Source organism: Salmo salar, chromosome 06, assembly GCF_965601325.2.
Source record: "Salmo salar chromosome 06, fSalSal1, whole genome shotgun sequence".
Taxonomy (NCBI): Eukaryota; Metazoa; Chordata; class Actinopteri; order Salmoniformes; family Salmonidae; genus Salmo; species Salmo salar.
In genome coordinates, this window is record NC_138296.1 from 25,896,352 (window position 1) to 25,916,197 (window position 19,846).

General features: G+C 44.7%; 1 protein-coding gene and 1 pseudogene across 5 annotated transcripts in view; one reads left to right on the forward strand and one right to left on the reverse strand.

Annotated features, from left to right (window-relative positions):
* The first annotated feature begins 767 nt into the window (after nt 1–767).
* LOC106606652 (sodium/myo-inositol cotransporter 2-like) lies at nt 768–9,098 on the forward strand (annotated as a pseudogene).
* Nucleotides 9,099–10,165: 1,067 nt separating this feature from the next.
* LOC106606653 (rho GTPase-activating protein 17) overlaps nt 10,166–19,846 on the reverse strand; it is a 63,622-nt gene continuing 53,941 nt past the window's right edge. For 2 of the 5 annotated variants that reach the window (XM_045719979.2, XM_045719980.2), the window contains 9 exons: nt 19,095–19,176; nt 18,704–18,784; nt 18,466–18,579; nt 17,961–18,052; nt 17,689–17,806; nt 16,467–16,802; nt 15,444–15,565; nt 14,681–15,109; nt 10,166–12,327 (listed from right to left, as the gene is read on the reverse strand). In XM_045719979.2, the coding sequence (XP_045575935.1) occupies nt 12,176–12,327; nt 14,681–15,109; nt 15,444–15,565; nt 16,467–16,802; nt 17,689–17,806; nt 17,961–18,052; nt 18,466–18,579; nt 18,704–18,784; nt 19,095–19,176 (1,526 nt within the window). In that variant the 3' untranslated portion in view covers nt 10,166–12,175. Of the gene's footprint in view, nt 12,328–13,475; nt 13,527–14,680; nt 15,110–15,443; nt 15,566–16,466; nt 16,803–17,688; nt 17,807–17,960; nt 18,053–18,465; nt 18,580–18,703; nt 18,785–19,094; nt 19,177–19,846 lie in introns of all 5 variants that reach the window. The other 3 variants (XM_045719981.2, XM_045719982.2, XM_045719983.2) reach the window with 3 other exon arrangements.

A 19,846-nucleotide genomic window follows, 5' to 3' on the forward strand; every position in this document is an offset into this window, starting at 1 on the left:
TTTATACTAAGTTTTGCATAAATCACTTACAAGTATCGATGTCTCTGGTTGGCAGGGGATGCTGATGGTGCTGTTCTTGGGTTGGCTTTTCCTGCCCATCTATATCGCTTCTGGGGTGAGAGGTCAACACACACCTGTCTGTAATACAGTCCACTCTCTGTACTACTGAAATATCACAAACCCACAAGTAGGCCTACTGAAATTCTATGCAACATCAAGCCAAGCATTTCAGCGCTCAAATACTTCATTACAGGCGAGGAGTTTTTCTTGAATATCCCCAAAAAGTATTGTGCCTATATTACTTATTACACCAGATTGGTGCCCCCCCTCGGACTGGCCCCTTCCCTCTCTGTGTACTGAGACACAACACTTCCCTCTCTGTGTACTGAGACACAACACTTCCCTCTCTGTGTACTGAGACACAACACTTCCCTCTCTGTGTACTGAGACACAACACTTTCCTCTCTGTGTACTGAGACACAACACTTTCCTCTCTGTGTACTGAGACACAACACTTCCCTCTCTGTGTACTGAGACACAACACTTAACTCTCTGTGTACTGAGACACAACACTTTCCTCTCTGTGTACTGAGACACAACACTTTCCTCTCTGTGTACTGAGACACAACACTTACCTCTCTGTGTACTGAGACACAACACTTCCCTCTCTGTGTACTGAGACACAACACTTTCCTCTCTGTGTACTGAGATAACTTGTTCAATCATTAATGTTCTGTCTGTATCCCTTTAACATGCAGGTGACTACCATGCCTGAATACTTGCAGAAGTGATTCGGGGGGAAGAGAATACAATTATTCATAGCTATTTTGTATTTATTCATTTACATCTTCACAAAGATATCGGTATACAACAATCAAACGACCCTAATTGAAGTATCAAAGTATTAGGTCTATGGAAAATACTTTGTTTGTCTGTGACAGAGTATGTATGTCCAGTACTGGTTCAGTGTTGTGCTGTGTTGTTTCAGGTGGTCTGGCTGCAGTCATCTACACAGACGCTGCCCAGACTGGCATCATGTTGATAGGAGCACTCACCCTCATGGGCTTCAGTAAGTCTCCTACTCTTACAGTGGTCAATACCGGTTCTGCTTTGGTGCTGTGTTGATCGGTGGCTACTGTATACACTAAGTATACCAAACATTAGGAACACCTTCCTAATATTGAGTTGCCTCAGAACAGCCTCAATTCGTTGGGGCATGGACTCTACAAGGTGTTGGAAGCATTCCACAGCGATGCTGGCCCATGTTGACTCCAATGCTTCCCACAGTTGTGTCAAGTTGTCTGGATGTCCTTTGGCTGGTGGACCATTCTTGATACACACGGGAAACTGTTGAGCGAGAAAAACCCAGCAGCGTCGCAGTTCTTGGCACAAACCAGTGCGCCTGACACCTACAACCATCTACACTGATTGAAGTGGATTTAAGTGCCATCAATAAGTGCCATCAATAAGGGATCATAGCTTTCACCTGGTCAGACTATGTCATGGAAAGAGCAGGTGTTCGTAATGTTTTGTATAGTCAGTGTATGATTCAAAGATAAATACTTTGTCTTTAATCAGAAAAACTTTCCAACAAGATTTTAGATTTCGTCAGTTATAGATTTTCATGTTTTTCACTCTCTGTATAGTTTACACTCTGTATGGTACAGTACAGGGCAGTACAGTACAGTACAGGGTGGTGCAGTGCAGGGCAGTACAGTACAGTACAGTACAGGGCAGTGCAGTACAGGGCAGTACAGTACAGGGCAGTACAGTACAGTACAGTACAGGGCAGTGCAGTACGGGGCAGTACAGTACAGGGCAGTACAGGGCAGTACAGGGCAGTGCAGTACAGGGCAGTGCAGTACAGTACAGGGCAGGGCAGTACAGTACAGTACAGTACAGGGCAGTGCAGTACCGTTTGCCTAACTGTCTAACTCTGTCCTACTCCTGTGGAGGTTTCGCTGAGGTGGGGGGCTGGAACGCCCTCCTAGAGGGGTATGCTACGGCCATCCCCTCGGTCCGCGACCCCAACACCACATGTGGCATCCCCCGGGACGACGCCTTCCACCTGTTCCGTGACCCCGTGACCTCTGACCTGCCCTGACCGGGCATCCTCCTGGGCATGTCCATACCCTCCATGTGGTACTGGTGCTCAGACCAGGTAACAGTGACACTGCTCAGGGACAGTCACTAGATGGGCAAGAGGACAAGATCTGAGGTATCAGAATTGATACACCTTAAAGGGGAATGGAAACACTATGCTTTAGAACACCATCTAACGAACTGTAAATCACCATATTGGCATTGTTGCATCACTGGCAGGAGAGTTTTGATACACCTTCATAATAAAACAAATGGATTGTTTAAGTGCTCTATACACTTGGGAGGCACATTCAGCTGCTCTGTCAACAGTTCCAGTCATTGATTCTGTGTTGTGTTGTATCCAGGTGATAGTGCAGCGCTCCCTGGCTGCTAAGAACCTGCTCCATGCTAAAGGAGGCTCCCTGCTGGCTGCCTACCTCAAGATCCTGCCCTTCTTCATGATGGTCCTGCCCGGCATGATCAGCAGAATACTCTACCCAGGTACAATGTCCTAAGTGCAACGCTTTGGTAGTAACTCTAGAGAGGATACTGTACCTAGGTAAAACCCGCTGATACCACTATCAAACAAAGGAGAGATAGTATATTTACAGCAGCGTTGTTGTTGTTGCGTCTAGACGAGGTGGCGTGTGGTGACCCTGAGGTGTGTACTGAGGTGTGTGGGAACCCAGTGGGCTGTTCAGACATCGCCTACGCCAAACTGGTCAAGAAGCTACTGCCCTCAGGTGAGGAAGTCTTCGTCTCTCTGTAACATTTTGTATATCTCTTTCTATCTGTCTTTCTCACTTCCTGTACACACAAACATCTTGTGGTATCCCAGGAGGTCTACCCCGGGGGATGGTAATAGAGGGGAGGTACGGGAGGCGACGTTGGCTCCCTCTGCTGGGAATACGGGAGCTGGGCACCCCGACACGGACAGCTCTAAGTGGAGGTAATTAGAGGAAAGTGCCAACCAGCCGTGGAGGCCAAATAAAAGGAGCACGGTGGCACACCGCGGGAGAGAACGGGGAGAGACCGCCACCAAGCAAAAGTAGAGAAGAAGAAGGACTGAGCCAAACCTAAGTGATTTTCTTTGTTATATTTAATTTCTGTCTAAGTAAAGTTGTTTTTGCGGACTAAAGCCTCCCTGTCTCTGTGTCAATCTCTACACGCTCAACCCAACACCCCACGGTTTACCACAACCTGCTGTGCGTTTCTTTCACTCTCTAGACCTGGTTCTTAGTTTTTTGTATTTTATCCCCCTTTTCATCTTATCCAATTACGATCTTGTCTCATCGCTGCAGCTCCCCTTGGAGCTCCGGAGAGGCGACGGTCGAGTCATGTGTCCTCCTAAACATGACCCGCCAAACCACGCTCCTTAACACCTGCCAGCTTAACCCAGAAGCCAGCCGCACCAATGTGTAGGAGGAAATACTGTTCAACTGAAGACCGAGGTCAGCCTGCAGGCGCCCGGCCCGTCACAAGGAGTCGCTAGAGCGCGATTAACTAAGTAAAACCCCCCCCACCCAAACCCTCCCCTAACGACGCTGGCCAATTGTGCATTGTCTCTCTCCCTATGTGTACTCGCCATACTCCTCTCCCTCTCTCTCTCTCTCTCGCTCTGTGTGTACTCTTCATACTCTTGTCTCTCTCTCTGTGTACTCTACATACTCCTGTCTCTCTCTCTGTGTACTCTACATACTCTTGTCTCTCTCTCTGTGTACTCTCCATACTCCTGTCTCTCTCTCTGTGTACTCTCCATACTCCTGTCTATCTCTCTGTGTACTCTCCATACTCCTGTCTCTCTCTCTCTCTCTGTGTACTCTCCATACTCCTGTCTCTCTCTCTGTGTACTCTCCATACTCCTGTCTCTCTCTCTGTGTAACCTCCATACTCCTGTCTCTCTCTGTGTGTACTCTCCATACTCCTGTCTCTCTCTCTGTGTACTCTCCATACTCCTGTCTCTCTCTCTCTCTGTGTACTCTCCATACTCCTGTCTCTCTCTCTGTGTACTCTCCATACTCCTGTCTCTCTCTCTCTCTGTGTACTCTCCATACTCCTGTCTCTCTCTCTGTGTACTCTCCATACTCCTGTCTCTCTCTCTGTGTACTCTCCATACTCCTGTCTCTCTCTGTGTGTACTCTCCATACTCCTGTCTCTCTCTCTGTGTACTCTCCATACTCCTGTCTCTCTCTCTCTGTGTACTCTCCATACTCCCGTCTCTCTCTCTGTGTACTCTCCATACTCCTGTCTCTCTCTGTGTGTACTCTCCATACTCCTGTCTCTCTCTCTGTGTACTCTCCATACTCCTGTCTCTCTCTCTGTGTACTCTCCATACTCCTGTCTCTCTCTCTCTGTGTACTCTCCATACTCCTGTCTCTCTCTCTCTGTGTACTCTCCATACTCCTGTCTCTCTCTCTCTGTGTACTCTCCATACTCCTGTCTCTCTCTCTCTGTGTACTCTCCATACTCCTGTCTCTCTCTCTCTGTGTACTCTCCATACTCCCGTCTCTCTCTCTGTGTACTCTCCATACTCCTGTCTCTCTCTGTGTGTACTCTCCATACTCCTGTCTCTCTCTCTGTGTACTCTCCATACTCCTGTCTCTCTCTCTGTGTACTCTCCATACTCCTGTCTCTCTCTCTCTGTGTACTCTCCATACTCCTGTCTCTCTCTCTCTGTGTACTCTCCATACTCCTGTCTCTCTCTCTCTGTGTACTCTCCATACTCCTGTCTCTCTCTCTCTGTGTACTCTCCATACTCCTGTCTCTCTCTCTCTGTGTACTCTCCATACTCCTCTCTCTCTCTCTCTCTCTCTCTGTGTACTCTCCATACTCCTGTCTCTCTCTCTCTGTGTACTCTCCATACTCCTGTCTCTCTGTGTACTCTCCATACTCCTGTCTCTCTCTGTGTACTCTCCATACTCCTGTCTCTCTCTTGCTCTCCAGGTCTGCGTGGTCTGATGATGGTGGTGATGATTGCTGCTCTCATGTCCTCCCTCACCTCCATCTTCAACAGCTCCAGCACCATCTTCACCATGGACCTGTGGAGGCATGTCCGGCCCCGCGCAACCGAGTGGGAACTCATGCTCGTGGGAAGGTACACATACACTCATACTCATGCATACACATACTCATGGGAAGGTACACATACACTATCCTCCTCAGGATGTTTGTGCTGGTTCTGGTGGTGGTGTCAGTGCTGTGGATCCCTGTGGTCCAGGCCAGACAGGGAGGACAGCTGTTTATCTACATCCAGTCCATCAGTACCTACCTCCAGCCTCCTGTTTCCATCGTCTTCCTGACTGGATGCTTCTGGAAGAGGACCAATGAGAAGGTGTGCTTGTGTGTGTGTTGGGGAGAGAGAGCGAGAGAGACCGGGAAGAGAGAGAGAGAGAGAGAGGTAGAATGTGTAAATACAGAGTACAGTATGTGAGGTAGTGAAAGTGTCTGTAGTGAAGGTGTCTGAAGTGAAATTATCTATAGTGAAGGTGTCTGTAGTGAAGGTGTCTGTAGTGTAGTGAAGGTGTCTGTAGTGAAATTATCTATAGTGAAGGTGTCTGTAGTGAAGGTGTCTGTAGTGTAGTGAAGGTGTCTGTAGTGAAATTATCTATAGTGAAGATTTATAGTGAAGGTGTCTGTGGTGAAAATGTGTGTAGTGAAGATCTTTGTAGTAAAAGTATGTGCAGTGAAAGTATGTGTAGTGAAGGTATATGTAGTGAAAGTATGTGCAGTGAAAGTATGTGTAGTGATGGTAAGTGTAATGAAGGTATGTGTAGTGAAAGTGTGATGAAAATTTGTGTAGTGAAAGTATATGTAGTGAAAGTATGTGCAGTGATGGTATGTGTAGTGAAGGTGTGTGTGTAGTGAAATGTTGTGTCGTGAAGGTGTGTGTAGTGAAATTATTTGTAGTGAAAGTATGTATAGTGAAAGTATGTGTAGAGAAGGTATGTGTAGTGAAGCTGTCTGTAGTGAAGTTTTGTGTAGTGAAAATGTGTGTAGTGAAGGTATGTGCAGTGAAGATGTCTGTGGTGAAGGTACGTGTAGTGAAGGTATGTAGGTGTGTGTAGTGAAATTGTTTGTAGTGAAAGTGTCTGTAGGGAAGGTGTCTGTAGTGAAGGTGTGTGTTGTGAAAATGTCTGTAGTGAAGGTACAGTACCAGTCAAAAGTTTGGACACAGCTACTCATTCAAGGGTTTTTCTTTATTTCTACATTGTAGAATAATAGTGAAGACATCAAAACTATGAAATAACACATACGGAATCATGTAGTAACCAAAAAAGTGTTAAACAAATCAAAAGCTATTTTATATGCTGAGCACTTGTTGGCTGCTTGGGTCCAAATCTTCCCAAACCATATCAATTGGGTTGAGGTCGGGTGATTGTGGAGGCCAGGTCATCTAATGCAGCACTTCATCACTCTCCTTCTTGGCCAAATAGCCTTTACACAGCCTGGAGGTGTGTTGGGTCATTGTCATGTTGAAAAACAAATGATTGTCCCACTAAGCACAAACCAGATGGGATGGCGTATCGCTGCAGAATGCTGTGGTAGCCATTCTGGTTAAGTGTGCCTTGAATTGTAAGTAAATCACTGACAGTGTCACCAGCAAAGCACCCCCACATCATCACACCTCCTCCTCCATGCTTCACAATGGGAACCACACATGTGGAGAGCATCCGTTCAGCTAATCTGCCTCTCACAAAGACACTGCAGTTGGAACCAAAAATCTAACATTTGGACTCAAACCAAAGGACACATTTCCATGGGTCGAATGTCAATTGCTTGTGTTTCTTGGCCCAAGCAAGTCTCTTCTTATTATTGGTGTACTTTAGTAGGGGTTTCTTTGCAGCAATTCGACCATGAAGGCCTGATTCTCACAGTCTCCTCTGAACAGTTGATGTTGAGATCTGTTTGTTATTTGAACTCTGTGAAGCATTTATTTGGGCTGCAATTTCTGAGGCTGGTAACTAATGAACTTATCCTCTGCAGCAGAGGTAACTCTGGGTCTTCCATTCCTGTGTCGGTCCTCATGAGAGCCAGTTTCATCTTAGAGCTTGATGATTTTTGCGACTGCACAGTTCCGTATTGACTGACCTTCATGTCTTAAAGTATTGATGGACTGTCGTTTCTCTTTGCTTATTTGAGCTGTTCTTGCCATAATATGGACTTGGTCTTTTACCAAATAGGGCTGTCTTCTGTATACCATCCCGACCTGGTCACAACACAACTGATTGGCTCAAATGCATTAAGGAAAGAAATTCCACAAATTAACTTAACAAGGCACACCTGTTAATTGAAATGCATTCCAGGTGACTACCTCATGAAGCTGATTGAGAGAATGCCAAGAGTGTGCAAAGCTGTCATGTGAAGAATCTCAAATATATTTTGACTTGTTTAACACTTTTTTGGTTACTACACGATTCAATGTGTTATTTCATAGTTTTGATGTCTTCACTATTATTCTACAATGTAGAAAATAGTACAAAGAAAAAAACACCCTGGAATGAGTAGGTGTGTCCAAACATTTGGTACTGTGTGTGTAGTGAAGGTGTGTGTAGTGAAGGTGTGTGTAGTAAAGGTGTGTGTAGTAAAGGTGTGTGTAGTAAAGGTGTGTGTAGTAAAGGTGTGTGTAGTAAAGGTGTGTGTAGTGAAGGTGTGTGTAGTGAAGGTGTGTGTAGTGAAGGTGTCTGTAGTGAAGGTAAGTGTTTGCATCTGAAAATAGGCTGTACTTGGTTTTTCACCTACAGGAATGAAATGCTACTCAATTTGCAATCAGATTGCAGTAAAAGTCAGATTGCAGTACCAATCAGATGTATTGAAAGATGATGTTGAGATGAAATGTGTTCTGCAGGGGGCTTTCTGGGGCCTGTTCCTGGGCCTACTGGTGGGCGGTGTGAGGATGGTCCTAGACTTTATCTATCCCTCACCACTGTGTTACCAGGAGGACAGCAGGCCTGATGTGGTGAAACATGTCCACTACCTCTACTTCTCCACCATGCTGTCTCTGCTCACCCTGGTGGTGGTGGTGGGGGTCAGCCTGGCCACGGAGAAACCCAGCCCACAGCAGGTGAGGGGAGGCTGGGGAGTGCTACTAAACCAGAGCTCAAATACAGTATCTTGATTGTGATTGTGAAGGCAATTGTGTATTTGAACAAATCAACCTATTGATTTCAACGACACTGTGATAAATTAAGAATTTGCATCTACAGTACTGTCTAAATCAAATATAAACTTGAGATAGGAGACAGTTCTAAATGTGAGCACGATATGGCCTGTTACTGTTGGCCTATCACTAACCGTTGCTGTGTTTGTGTTGTTGCTGCTACGGAACAGATCAGCCACCTCACCTGGTTCACCAGATTTGATAAGGTGGAGAAGAGCAGTGGAGCTTTAGAGACAGTAGAGACTGTGACTAGTGCTACAGAGACCAAGGACTGCAGAGCAGGAGATAACCTTCTCCTGCTCTCTGTCTTCTAACGGAGAGACACACCTTCAGAGGAAATGTGGGCAGTGTTGTCCCTTTTTAGGTAGCAGTAGGTTAATACTGGTAAGTTGCTTCAACAATACTAAGGACCATGATTCATACAATACTCACAATCCCAGTGCTTGAAGTGGACTGAAATAGGTGCCAGCACTCATTTTGGGTGCCAGTACTGTTTATATTTAGGTGCAGGAATATTTTTAAGCCAGCAATATTCTATAAGATGCTGGTACTCAAAACTGAGGCGCCAGTACTGGTGTGTTCCAGTCCAAATCAAACACTGCTCATACGCATATACCCATACTTCTCTCTCCCCAGTCTCCTCAGAAGCCAGTGTGAGGAGCCAGTCCAGGCTGAAGGCGCCCTCTACTGGCTGTGTGGGATGGAGCGGCAAAAGGAGGGTGACAGCGCCCCACAGCCCCCTCTTCTTCTCGACCCCGCTAGCTCTCTGGAAGAGGACCCATGCCTTAGCCACGTGGTCGACGCCAACCTCATCATCTGCCTCTCCATCGCCGTCTTTATCATTGGCTACTGGGCCTAGTGAGGAATTCTCAACAACCAAAGACATTGGCAGGGACAGGTGGTGCTTGGCCATTGCTGCAGCATCATAGGAGTGCTACTGAAGTGTCACAGCAAAGGCTGTTATTTATTATTGTATAATAGCAATGTATAGTTGTTTTTTTTAACCCCCCCCCTTCAGAGGACAAATATCTTTTTTTTTTACAGCTTTTTTTGCTACATACACATACATGGTACTTTAATATAAAGCAGTCACATAACAATAATACATTACCAAACAAACTCTTTAATCCCAACCCTCAACCACTCTCAGCCCATCCCACCTATCACCATAGACCACCCTCATTTGGTTTCCATGTGCCATATATTTTTCAATTGTGCTGTGATTTTTTTTCTCCACATTTTTGAATCTTTCTAATCGTATATTATGCACAGATTGTGAGCTAAAGATGAAAATCTTTCCTATGAGTATTATATTATTTATTGACTGGCTATGGCTTTCCAAATTGCCCAACACTGCTATTTGTAAGGTTAATTTGAATGTTGTGATTTTTTTTTTTTACCATTCCTGAACCTGTGACCAGAAACAAGCTACATAGGGGCAATACCAGAATAAATGATCTAGTGATTCTGTCTCTTCACAGAAAAATCTACAGAGCTGAGATTGCCATATATATATATGGGGCATACAACAATCTGTTGGTGGCAAGAATTTTATATAATAATTTAAATTGAAAACTAAGTATTGAATCAAGTAGTATTTTGTATCAGTTCATAAATCCTATGCCATGGAATTGGTACATCAAAAATCTCCTCCCATTTATTTTGTAACCTATATGGCACAGCTGTTAACATTTTTGACCTCAGATGAAACAGGTATATTTTTCTATTTATGCCAGTTCCTTTCAGCCAATTTGTATCTTTACTATATGGCAGCAATGTATAGTTTTGATTGGCAGTGTTTAAATGGGCATGATGCCTCTCAATATGCTACATGTATTATAGTTCTTACTAATAGTATACATTAGATTAGAATATACAGTATAAATTCAGTATTCAGCTGACATGAATAAACACGGAATATTACTGTTTTAATTCATGTTTTGTTTATTTGGAGTAATAATACCCAAAACTATTTTCCTTTAATATGAACAAACAGTGGAGGATCCATTCACTCATTATTGAAAATCTTTGTTCATTTTCAGGTTGAAAAGACATGGGCAGAAAAAAAGCAACGCAAATCACATTCAAAACGTGCAATAATCAAAAGCAGAGTGAGAAGCCAGGTTACCCACTAAAGATTGTCAACATAATATCCTTAATTTGAATAGTAATCTGGGATATTGTTCTGTTGGGTTGTTGCTTGTCCATTTCCTGAGCTAAATTAAATCAAATCATTTCTCAAATAAAAAAGCTGTGGCAGGGAATGTCCAATCCATCCCTTTTCTTTTAAAGGGGAAATCTGTGATTGGTATACACATTTTTGGCAGGGGTGACTGTTTGAATTCAGCTCTGTTCAATAACAATGTATCACATGGTTTGATTGGGGTTGAATAAAACACGGTCCTATAGTATATTGAGGTAAGACAGGTTAAAAACAACAACAGATGAAACAGGGTGAATATTGGGGGTGGAGAAGGCACAGTATGAAACGAAACAGTTACTTAAATTGCACTCCTCACTGGTACTTATTTGGTCCTTGGCAACTATTTATTAAAACATTTATATTAGAAACACAAAGCAGCACACTCACCAAACGTACTTATTAATCAACTGGCATCTTTGGTCCATGAGAGATTCTCATCAAATCAAGTATGGCAATTTATAGGATTCTTTGGGCTCACCATGTATATTTGCTCATCAATAGCACTTTCTGTATTACATTTCTATTATTTGGCCCATTAAAAACCATTAAAGAAAGTTCTCAAATGGGGCAAAATTGCAGTTTTGTAGACAATCTTAGGTAATGCATTGAGGACATACAAATGAGCAATTTCCATTCAAAAAACATTCCTTCAACCACCATACAATGCACCACAGGGAAGAAAGTTACATAATACAAAAATACTAGTTCTGAGCTTTTAGGTTTACAAGCTTAGCCTCCCACCCCACCTCCAATTCAATGTCAACATTCTACAATGGATCCAAAGATCAATGATGAAACAGTATATTCAGATTTGCATCAGATGCTTCCAGGTACTGGGTCATAACATTACAGCTTCACCAGCATTGGAGTTCAGTGGTTTTATATGTGGCGTTTAATCAAAAGCTTTGATTTGGGAATTCTAAATTCCAACAGAACAAAGTGTATAAATCAATATCAAATATTTCAATGCCCTTGGACACGGGAAAAATGGGTCACCTTTTTTTAACACAAATGCTACCTAGGTTGTTTTGAGAAGCATTTTTTTTTCTGAGAGCTTCAGGTTTTTGATAGAGGTATCATTTAATATTTTTAAATGTAAGGTTGTCTAACTATACAAATACTTTTTGAGATCAACTGACACTAACCAAAGAGTTTATCAAATTGAACAACTCCTGTTAAACCTAGGGGTCCTGTCTGTCTGTGTGTGTTTCTACTGAATGTGTGTTCACAACCTTTTTGCTTTGTAAGACTGTATTTATTGTAAAAGATAAATGGAAAATATGTTGCGCTTGTGTTATTCAATAGAAGGCTACAGTGGCATCTCTAGCTGCAGGCCAACCTCCTATCATGTTTAGCAGGTTGAAGGTTCAATGAACATGTGGTGATCCTGTGGTGCAGTTCCAATACTGTTCAGGGTTGATGGCTTATGGATATGGATGGAAGGGTGTTGGTGTTGAGGGTGGTGGGTGCCAACAGTGTTGAGTTTGGATTACGGAGTAAGAGAAGGTTGTCTAGTCCCTGTATTGTTGTAGAGAGTAATGTTAGCTAGGGGTTGTTTGTTGCAGACATTATTGCTCACTGGATTGATGGAGCACAGGGAGTTTGTATGGTCCAGTCTGTAGAGGCTCAGAGCTGACTCTGACTACGGCGATTGGATGAATGGCTAGCATATTGGCCAATTGGGGCAGAATGTTTTTTTGGGGTGATGTCAGTTGGAGTGATCCCTCCCGCTTTCACAGACTGGTGCTCTCTGATTGGATCTCAGGGTCCGAGGGTGGGGTTGGAGAGGGGGCGGGCTCATGACCAGCAGAGCTCTCCCCTTGTATGTCCACCGTAATTTCAGGGATAAGGGCTCGGCCAATCCCCTTCAAGTTCAGGCTGGCATCTACAGAAGACATTTAGATTGACAGGTAAGTGATCAATCAGGCAAAACACAGCCTACTAGGGTTATGATTAATTCCATTTTAATTCAGGCAATTCAGGGGATAAATTTAAATTCCAGTTCAAGAATTGAGAAGTGCTATTTATTAACCAATTCAGGGGATAAATGAAAATTTCAGTTTGAGAAGTGGTATTTATTAGCCAATTCGGGATATAAATTAAAATGCCAGTTCAAGAATTGAGAAGTGCAATTTATCGTTTTCAATTAGGATTTTTCGATTTCAGGTCACTTCCTGAATTGATGCATTTGACCTTAACCCTGTAGTACACCACTATCAGCCTGCAACAAGAAGCTCTACAGAACAGAGGCACACGCATCACCGAACAGACCATATCCACATCAGACACATCAAACCTAAGGAAAGCACACAAACTCTGCATACTGCAGAAAAGACACCAAAGATTTGTCATATTGTAACAACATCATATCCACTCATACTCCCAATCAAAAAAGGAAATGCATTTGACTATGACAGGGAAGTTGAATGCCACGTTCTAGTCACAGTTCGTACAATTTCCGATGTGGGAAATGTGATTTCAATAACAGAGTGGCTTGGAGAGTATTGTTGGTGTGTTACTCTGAAATGCTAGAAGTGCATCACCTAGGTTCTAGAGTGCTTCAAAGAAATTAAACTAAATCCAGTCATTTAGATGGTCTGGACATAAATGTTCAAATATCCCACAACTCTTTGCTTTTATGCAGATTCATTCTAAACTTAATGTCCAGGCCTTCTATTATTTGACTTAGATAAGAAATAGGAAGTAGAGTACCGACTGGACCATCAGTATCAGACTGGACCATCTCTTGGACTATCCCAGGGGTGTTAAGAGTGGTTAGTTAACAAGGGTAGGTGTAAGTAGCCTTCAACCACAGCACAACGGGGTGGGAATCACATGTATGTTATTTACTATTGGCAGGCAGGGTTAATGCATTGGGCTCAACCACACACACACACACACACCCACACACACACACACACACACACACACACACACACACACACACACACGCAGACTAACACACGAGCACGTACGCACACACACGGAGAGCAAGGGGCTGCAAATCAGAGCGTCAGCCAATCATATCCTTACCATTACCTGCCTCTCAATCTCAGCTCACAGGCAGGGCGGCAGCTCACACATCTGCAATATTCCAATATTTACCCATCATGCATTTTAAATTAAATCACCACAATTACAGTGTAAGGTGTGCGTGAGGCAATACTAAAGGCAGTGAGACCAGAATCCAAGTGAACAAACACCTTTCACTGTTACATTTCTCTCTCTGTGAGAGTCCTGATGAAATCACACAATGCTCGATTAGCTAGCATTGTCAGCAGCATATGATTTCATTGGCAGTTGGACAGTTAACTGTGTTAATACAGTAGGAAGTACAGGGCTGTGTAACTATGTCTGAAACAGACTTAGCCAGAGCTTGAAAAAAAAAGATTCTCAAAATGTCCTTCCAGACTAAAGAAAGAATGCATAGATAACATGCAGTATAATATAATATTAGTGGCCTGAGGGCACACACTTAATGTGTAGTGAAAAGTGTTATGAAATGTCATGTAATATTTTAAATGATTTGAAAGTAAATGAATGCTGTTAGCACAGGCCCAGAGACAGTATCGTACACCGAGACAAATTCCTGGCTACATAGTTGAATAGCAAAGTTTTTTTCTGATTTGGACTCTGAGCATATAATGGAACGTTTGGCAAACACGGACATTTCCATTAGTGCAGGAAGTGTGTGTGTGTGTGTGTGGAAATAGGGCCAACAATACATCAGTATGTGCTACTGCAATACTGTGTCTGAGTCAGCCAGGGAGCCTCCTGCTCTGCATGGAACCTTGAGAGTTCCTACCAGGAAAACTGCCACTCCCACCCACCCACACACACCCCCACCCACAAACTCCTCTGTTGAGATTCGTTTCCAGCTCTGATTATTATGTGAAGCTAATGAAGGAGCCGATTGGTGAATAATACACTGAAACTATATCCTTCTTTTAGTCATCCCTCTGTCCTTCCTTTCTCTGGGTGCATTTTATACTGTGTCGTCCTTTCTCACCAGAGTGTGTTTCCTTTTTTACCACACGATGTAGCATATCTCTGATAGGATATGGGCTATGACTCTATTACCTATGACTCACACAGCACATATTGAGAGCTGGATCGTGTCCTCTGTTGTAAGGTATACTGGCCCACGAGCTTACCCAAGTAAGTTTGTGTCATGACAGTTTAATATCCGTTATAGTCATGAGTAGTTTGGATTGGGAAAGGATGGACTGTAACTTTACCGGTGATGACCTTGGAGGCGGAGCCGCAGGTCCCGTTGTTGTCGTCATTGGTGGGCGGCTGACGCGGCGGGGGAACTGTAGGTCGGGAGCGTGGCTTAGGAGCCGGCCTGGTGGGGCGAGGGAGGGAGCCAGAGTGGAAGGAGGATAGAGGGGTGAAGGGGGTGGAGGTTGGACCATCATGAGGAGGGGTGCTAGGGGGTGTGGGGGTGTGGGGCGGAGAGGGGTCTGACTCCCCCTGAGACTGGGGGGCTTGTGGGGGCTGTGGGGGCGGGTGGCTGGGGGCGTGGATGGGGGTTTCTTTACCAGAGTGGCGTCGTGGAGCGATGAGGGGGTAGGGGTTGTTAGACGCGGGACTGTGGCCAAGGGTGGAGACATTAGCTACAAAGGGGTTGGCCTGTTTGGGTGGGGCAGGGGCTTGCTTCTTAGTACCTGGGGAAGACAATAAACCCATGTATTTAAACTATGAAATCACAATGTTCAAAGCACTGATAAGTACGTGAGTTAAAAAGGTCTGAGCTTTCTGTCTGATTTGATGCTATTGTGGTCCTCTGTAGCTCAGTTGGTAGAAAATGGTGCTTGCAATGCCAGGATAGTTGGTTCGATTCCCGGCACCACCCATGTATGCATGACTGTAAGTCGTTGTGGATAAAAGTGTCTGCTAAATGGGATATACTATTTGAAATACGTTGTGTCAGTCTCTTAAGTGGAAACTACCAGAGGGTGTAGAGAGGTGTGGTTGGGTACTCAGAGTGTGTTCTCTCACCTCTGCGCCCAATGTGGGGGCTGGGACCCCTGCATCCTGCCTGGGAGTGGGGCGTCCCCACGGTGAGCTGGGAACCCCCGTTCCTCAGGGGAGCGGGGGTGGAGGTGGGGTCATGGCCAGGGCTGTGGAGATAGAGGACAGGACAAACCCACTGTCACCTGTCAGTCTACAAGCCATGTCTCAATCAATGCAAATTGATGACATGCAAAAACTGCATCACAGGTCAGGGTTAGTCACTTCATTGGCAATCATGTATAAGAACAATTACAGTGACAATTAGCCAGTTACATGAGTCAAATCACAAAAGACAATTATGTCTCTCAAATCACAGTGTGTTTCCAACTGACCCAAAACAGATGCAAAAACACTACAGGAAACACGGGAAGTTCATTCAAGGAAACTAACTACAGTCGCACATGCATTGAAGATAACCAGAGCAGGAGTACCAAGCCTGCTTGGGATGATACCAGCATGGTAAACCATAGGGCTGTGAGTCGAGAGTTTGGGACGATCACAAAGCAAACATTAGACAACTACATGAAACGCCAAAGCAGGCAGATAGGTATGCATGCTTGGGGGGAGGGCTGACCAACAGACAGCCACATGAACGGTCCAGACAGACAAATATTTAGGAAGGCTGGTAGGAAGGCAGACACTTGAGGGAGCAGGACAAGCACCCTGTCTGGGAAGGGATAGGACAATAGACAAGCTCCAATCACAAAGCCGCTCCCTGGATCACTAGGAGAGGCCTTTCAACAAACAGCTAAATCATTGGATTTGAGACATCGGTTTGATTTACAGCATACTTGATTTCATTGGGTGTGATTACAACACACAGTATCAGCCTGCATAGAACATAAATGGAACAATATGGGACAACCAAACACATAACGGTCAATGACAGAGTGAGTAGCTGTAGGTTGATCAATCAGGATCGACAGCAGGGCGGCGCGCAACCTTCTGGTTTCTGTTTGGCTGATTGGTGACGGGAGGGGAGGGACTCAGTTTCTGCTTCCTCCTTACCTGCTCTCCTCAGCGCTGTGCTGGGTAAGAGGCAGAGGCTGCTGCCCTGTGGCCACCTGGACCTCTGGTGCCCCACCCTGACCTTGACCCCCACCACCACCCCCACCCCCCCCAGCCAGGCCAGGCTGGACAGCCTCCGTACTCCCACACAGAGTTTGCTCCTGGGTCTGGGGCTCAGCCACAGGCTGGGTCTGGGTGACTCCTACAGCCTCTGGCGGTGGTAGAGGGGGCTGGAAGACGGGCGAAGAGGCATGATGGTGCTGTTTTCTATTTAGAGTGGCAGCTCTACGTGGGGTGGGGGTAGGGGTGTGGTCACCCAGTTTGTTAGGAGCGGGGCTATACAGGGGGGAGAGGGGAGAGAGTGAGGGGTGAAGACACACCAATGACAACATCAGAGAGGAGAGAGACAGAGACAGAGAGGAGAGAGACAGAAAGACAGAGACAGAGACAGGGACTGATACCGACAGTTAAAAGAGAGACCACTTCAGAGAGAGAGAGAGTGAGAGAGAGAGAGAGAGAGAGAAGAATGAGGTATTAACCAAAGGCCTTTACTGAAGCAGAGATCACATGAGATCAAAGTGACCTTTGAACTAGTGAACTTTGAGCTCCTGCCATTTCTTTCAGCATGACAACAGAATAGAGTGACAAAACACACAACCAGTAACCTAAAACCTAGGCTTTAATAGAGGTGGCATATAAGAGGTTCAAAGTGTTAAACATTGTTTCGTATTTCAAAATGGTGACACAGCTTGATAAAAGTGTGATTCAATTCAAGACAAGTGAGGGTTAATCCTTATATCTCCTGAAACAATGTGTTAAATTTACGAACAATTCTTAGTGAGAAGTGTGCTTATTCATCACGTTCACCGCTGGCCTCGGTTTAAACACACATTTTATTGGTTTGTTTCTATAATCATCTTACATATCGGTAATACTGTAGTGTTAAAACACACACAAACACATTGGAATTGGAATGGACTTTCACAAACTGGGATTCTGGATTCACAAACTGTCTCCTAGGGTATAGCTTGGACTTTATTAAGAAGGCAGTGGCATTGGCTGTTCCTGCTCCCCAGCGGGTGTTTCTTTGACTGTGATGGACTCGTCAGCCACTACATAGAGGGCTGAGACGGCCCCCCTGGACTCCTGCCTGGTTAGTGTCCGGGGATGGATGCTGAGACCTGGGCTGGGACGGGGGCTGCTACGGGGGTAGGACAGGTACCTGTCTTTGCGGGGAGTGTCCCCTTCCACCAGGCTTCCAGGGCGTCGCCTTTCAAAAGGGCCTGGGTCAGGTTCAGGGGTCATGGCCACGAACATGCCCGACACGTTAAAGTCCACGTCTGGTGAGAAGTGAAACACAGAGAGGTCAGCAAACAAGACAACGGGCATTTCCTGTTCTATGTCGCGTGAGGAGTAACTTAGGAGTAACATAGTCACTTAGATAAAGACTTTCTGTAACACAATCCCTCCCAGGTTGAAGTAGAGGTCTCTTACCATCTGGGAAGAACCAGTCAGCGTGCTGGATGATGGGTTCTATGATGGCCACCACATGGACCGAGGTAGCAGCAGCCATCTCTGCCAGAGTCCTGAGGACAGAGGGGGAGAGAGAGATCAAGATCAATGAAACATCAAGCTAAATCTGTTGTTAGGAAATGAACTACTGATATATGTACTGTACAACACTACCAATGCTAATTGTTTAACTCAAATGCAAGGGATAGATTTGTAGAAATAAGAAGACAGGGAAGCACTGCTAAGGTACACAATGGTTGTTTTTTGTAGACAGAAGGCGCTCTTTGGTAAAAGGGGTAAATGGGTCATCAAAAAGAAAGGAGGGCCAAGACATTTGTAAACAAAGATTTTAAATGTGTTATCTTTGTTTCCACTGAACATGCCATACAAATAAAGGAATTGTTATGAATTATATGAAGAGTGCCTTGGTCCTTTCTTTTTGATGCCTGCGATGGATGTTGTATATCCTCCACAGTGTATTGCTCACCCCTCAGTCTTGGACCAGAGCAGGTTGGGTCCCAGCACTATGGCGATGTTACTGGGAGTCATCTTATTCACCTCACTGTCCTGGGCCAGCTTGGCTAGGAACTTTACCAGATACCTAAAAACAAAATCCCAATGGGGGATTGAACCATAGACCTTGTGTGCATCTCATAAATAAATCACTTTTGGGAGCATATAACTCGAGTGGTGGACGATTAAATGTCTCCAGCATTGACACTCACCTGAAGTTGGCCTTGTGGTTCTTTGGCAAACCGTCACATGCCACCCACAAAGCCTGAAGCCTCCTGTCTGGGTCAGACACACTGTACAACACCACATTACATACCCAAATAAGATGGTACAATGTTTCACAGTCTCTATAATAAACACTTGTTGGGTTTGGGTCGTATTCATTAGGGCACACCATAGCAAAACGCTTTGCAACGGAAAACGCAAAAAAATATTTCTTATTTGCCAAATCCAAGTTTCGGTCCGTTTTCTTCTGTTTTGTGCCTAGTGAATACGAGCATGGTCTTGAAAAGTGTTTCACTGCAGCGTGTGATGAGTATATTGTCCAGTGTATTTGTGGACAGTGAATCATTGTGTACACAGGTGGATATGTAGTATTCTTACTTGGAGGCTTGTGTCCACTCATCATACAGTGCAAAGGTCATTAGGGGTTCAGGCAGCTCTCTGAGGTAAGACTTCAGAGCTCCTGGACAGAGACACGGACAACACAACCACAAATATAATGCATTATAGTACATGAACTGAATGGGGTTCAATTGTGCGTTTGGAAGTAGTGGGACTGCCCCCCTAAAATCAAATCAAAGTTTATTTGTCACGTGCGCCAAATACAACAGGTGTAGACCTTACAGTGAAATGCTTACTTACAAGCCCTAACCAACAATGCAATTTTTATGTAAAAAAAGAGGTATTAGGTGAACAATAGATAAGGAAATAAAAAAACAACAGTAAAAAGACAGTGAATAATAACAGTAACTAGGCTATATACCGGTTAGTCAGGCTGATTGAGGTAGTATGTACATGTAGGTATGGTTAAAGTGACTGTGTATATATGATAAACAGAGTAGCAGCAGTGTAAAGAGGGGTTGGGCCACACACACACACACACACACACACAGACACAGACACAGACACACACACCACACACACACACACACACACACACACACACACACACACACACACACACCAAATAGTCCGGGTAGGCATTTGATTACCTGTTCAGGAGTCATATGGCTTGGGGGTAAAAGCTGTTGAGAAGCCTTTTGGTCCTAGACTTGGCACTCTGGTACCGCTTGCCATGCGGTAGTAGAGAGAACAGTCTATGGCTGGGGAGGGTGGGGTCTTTGACAATTTTT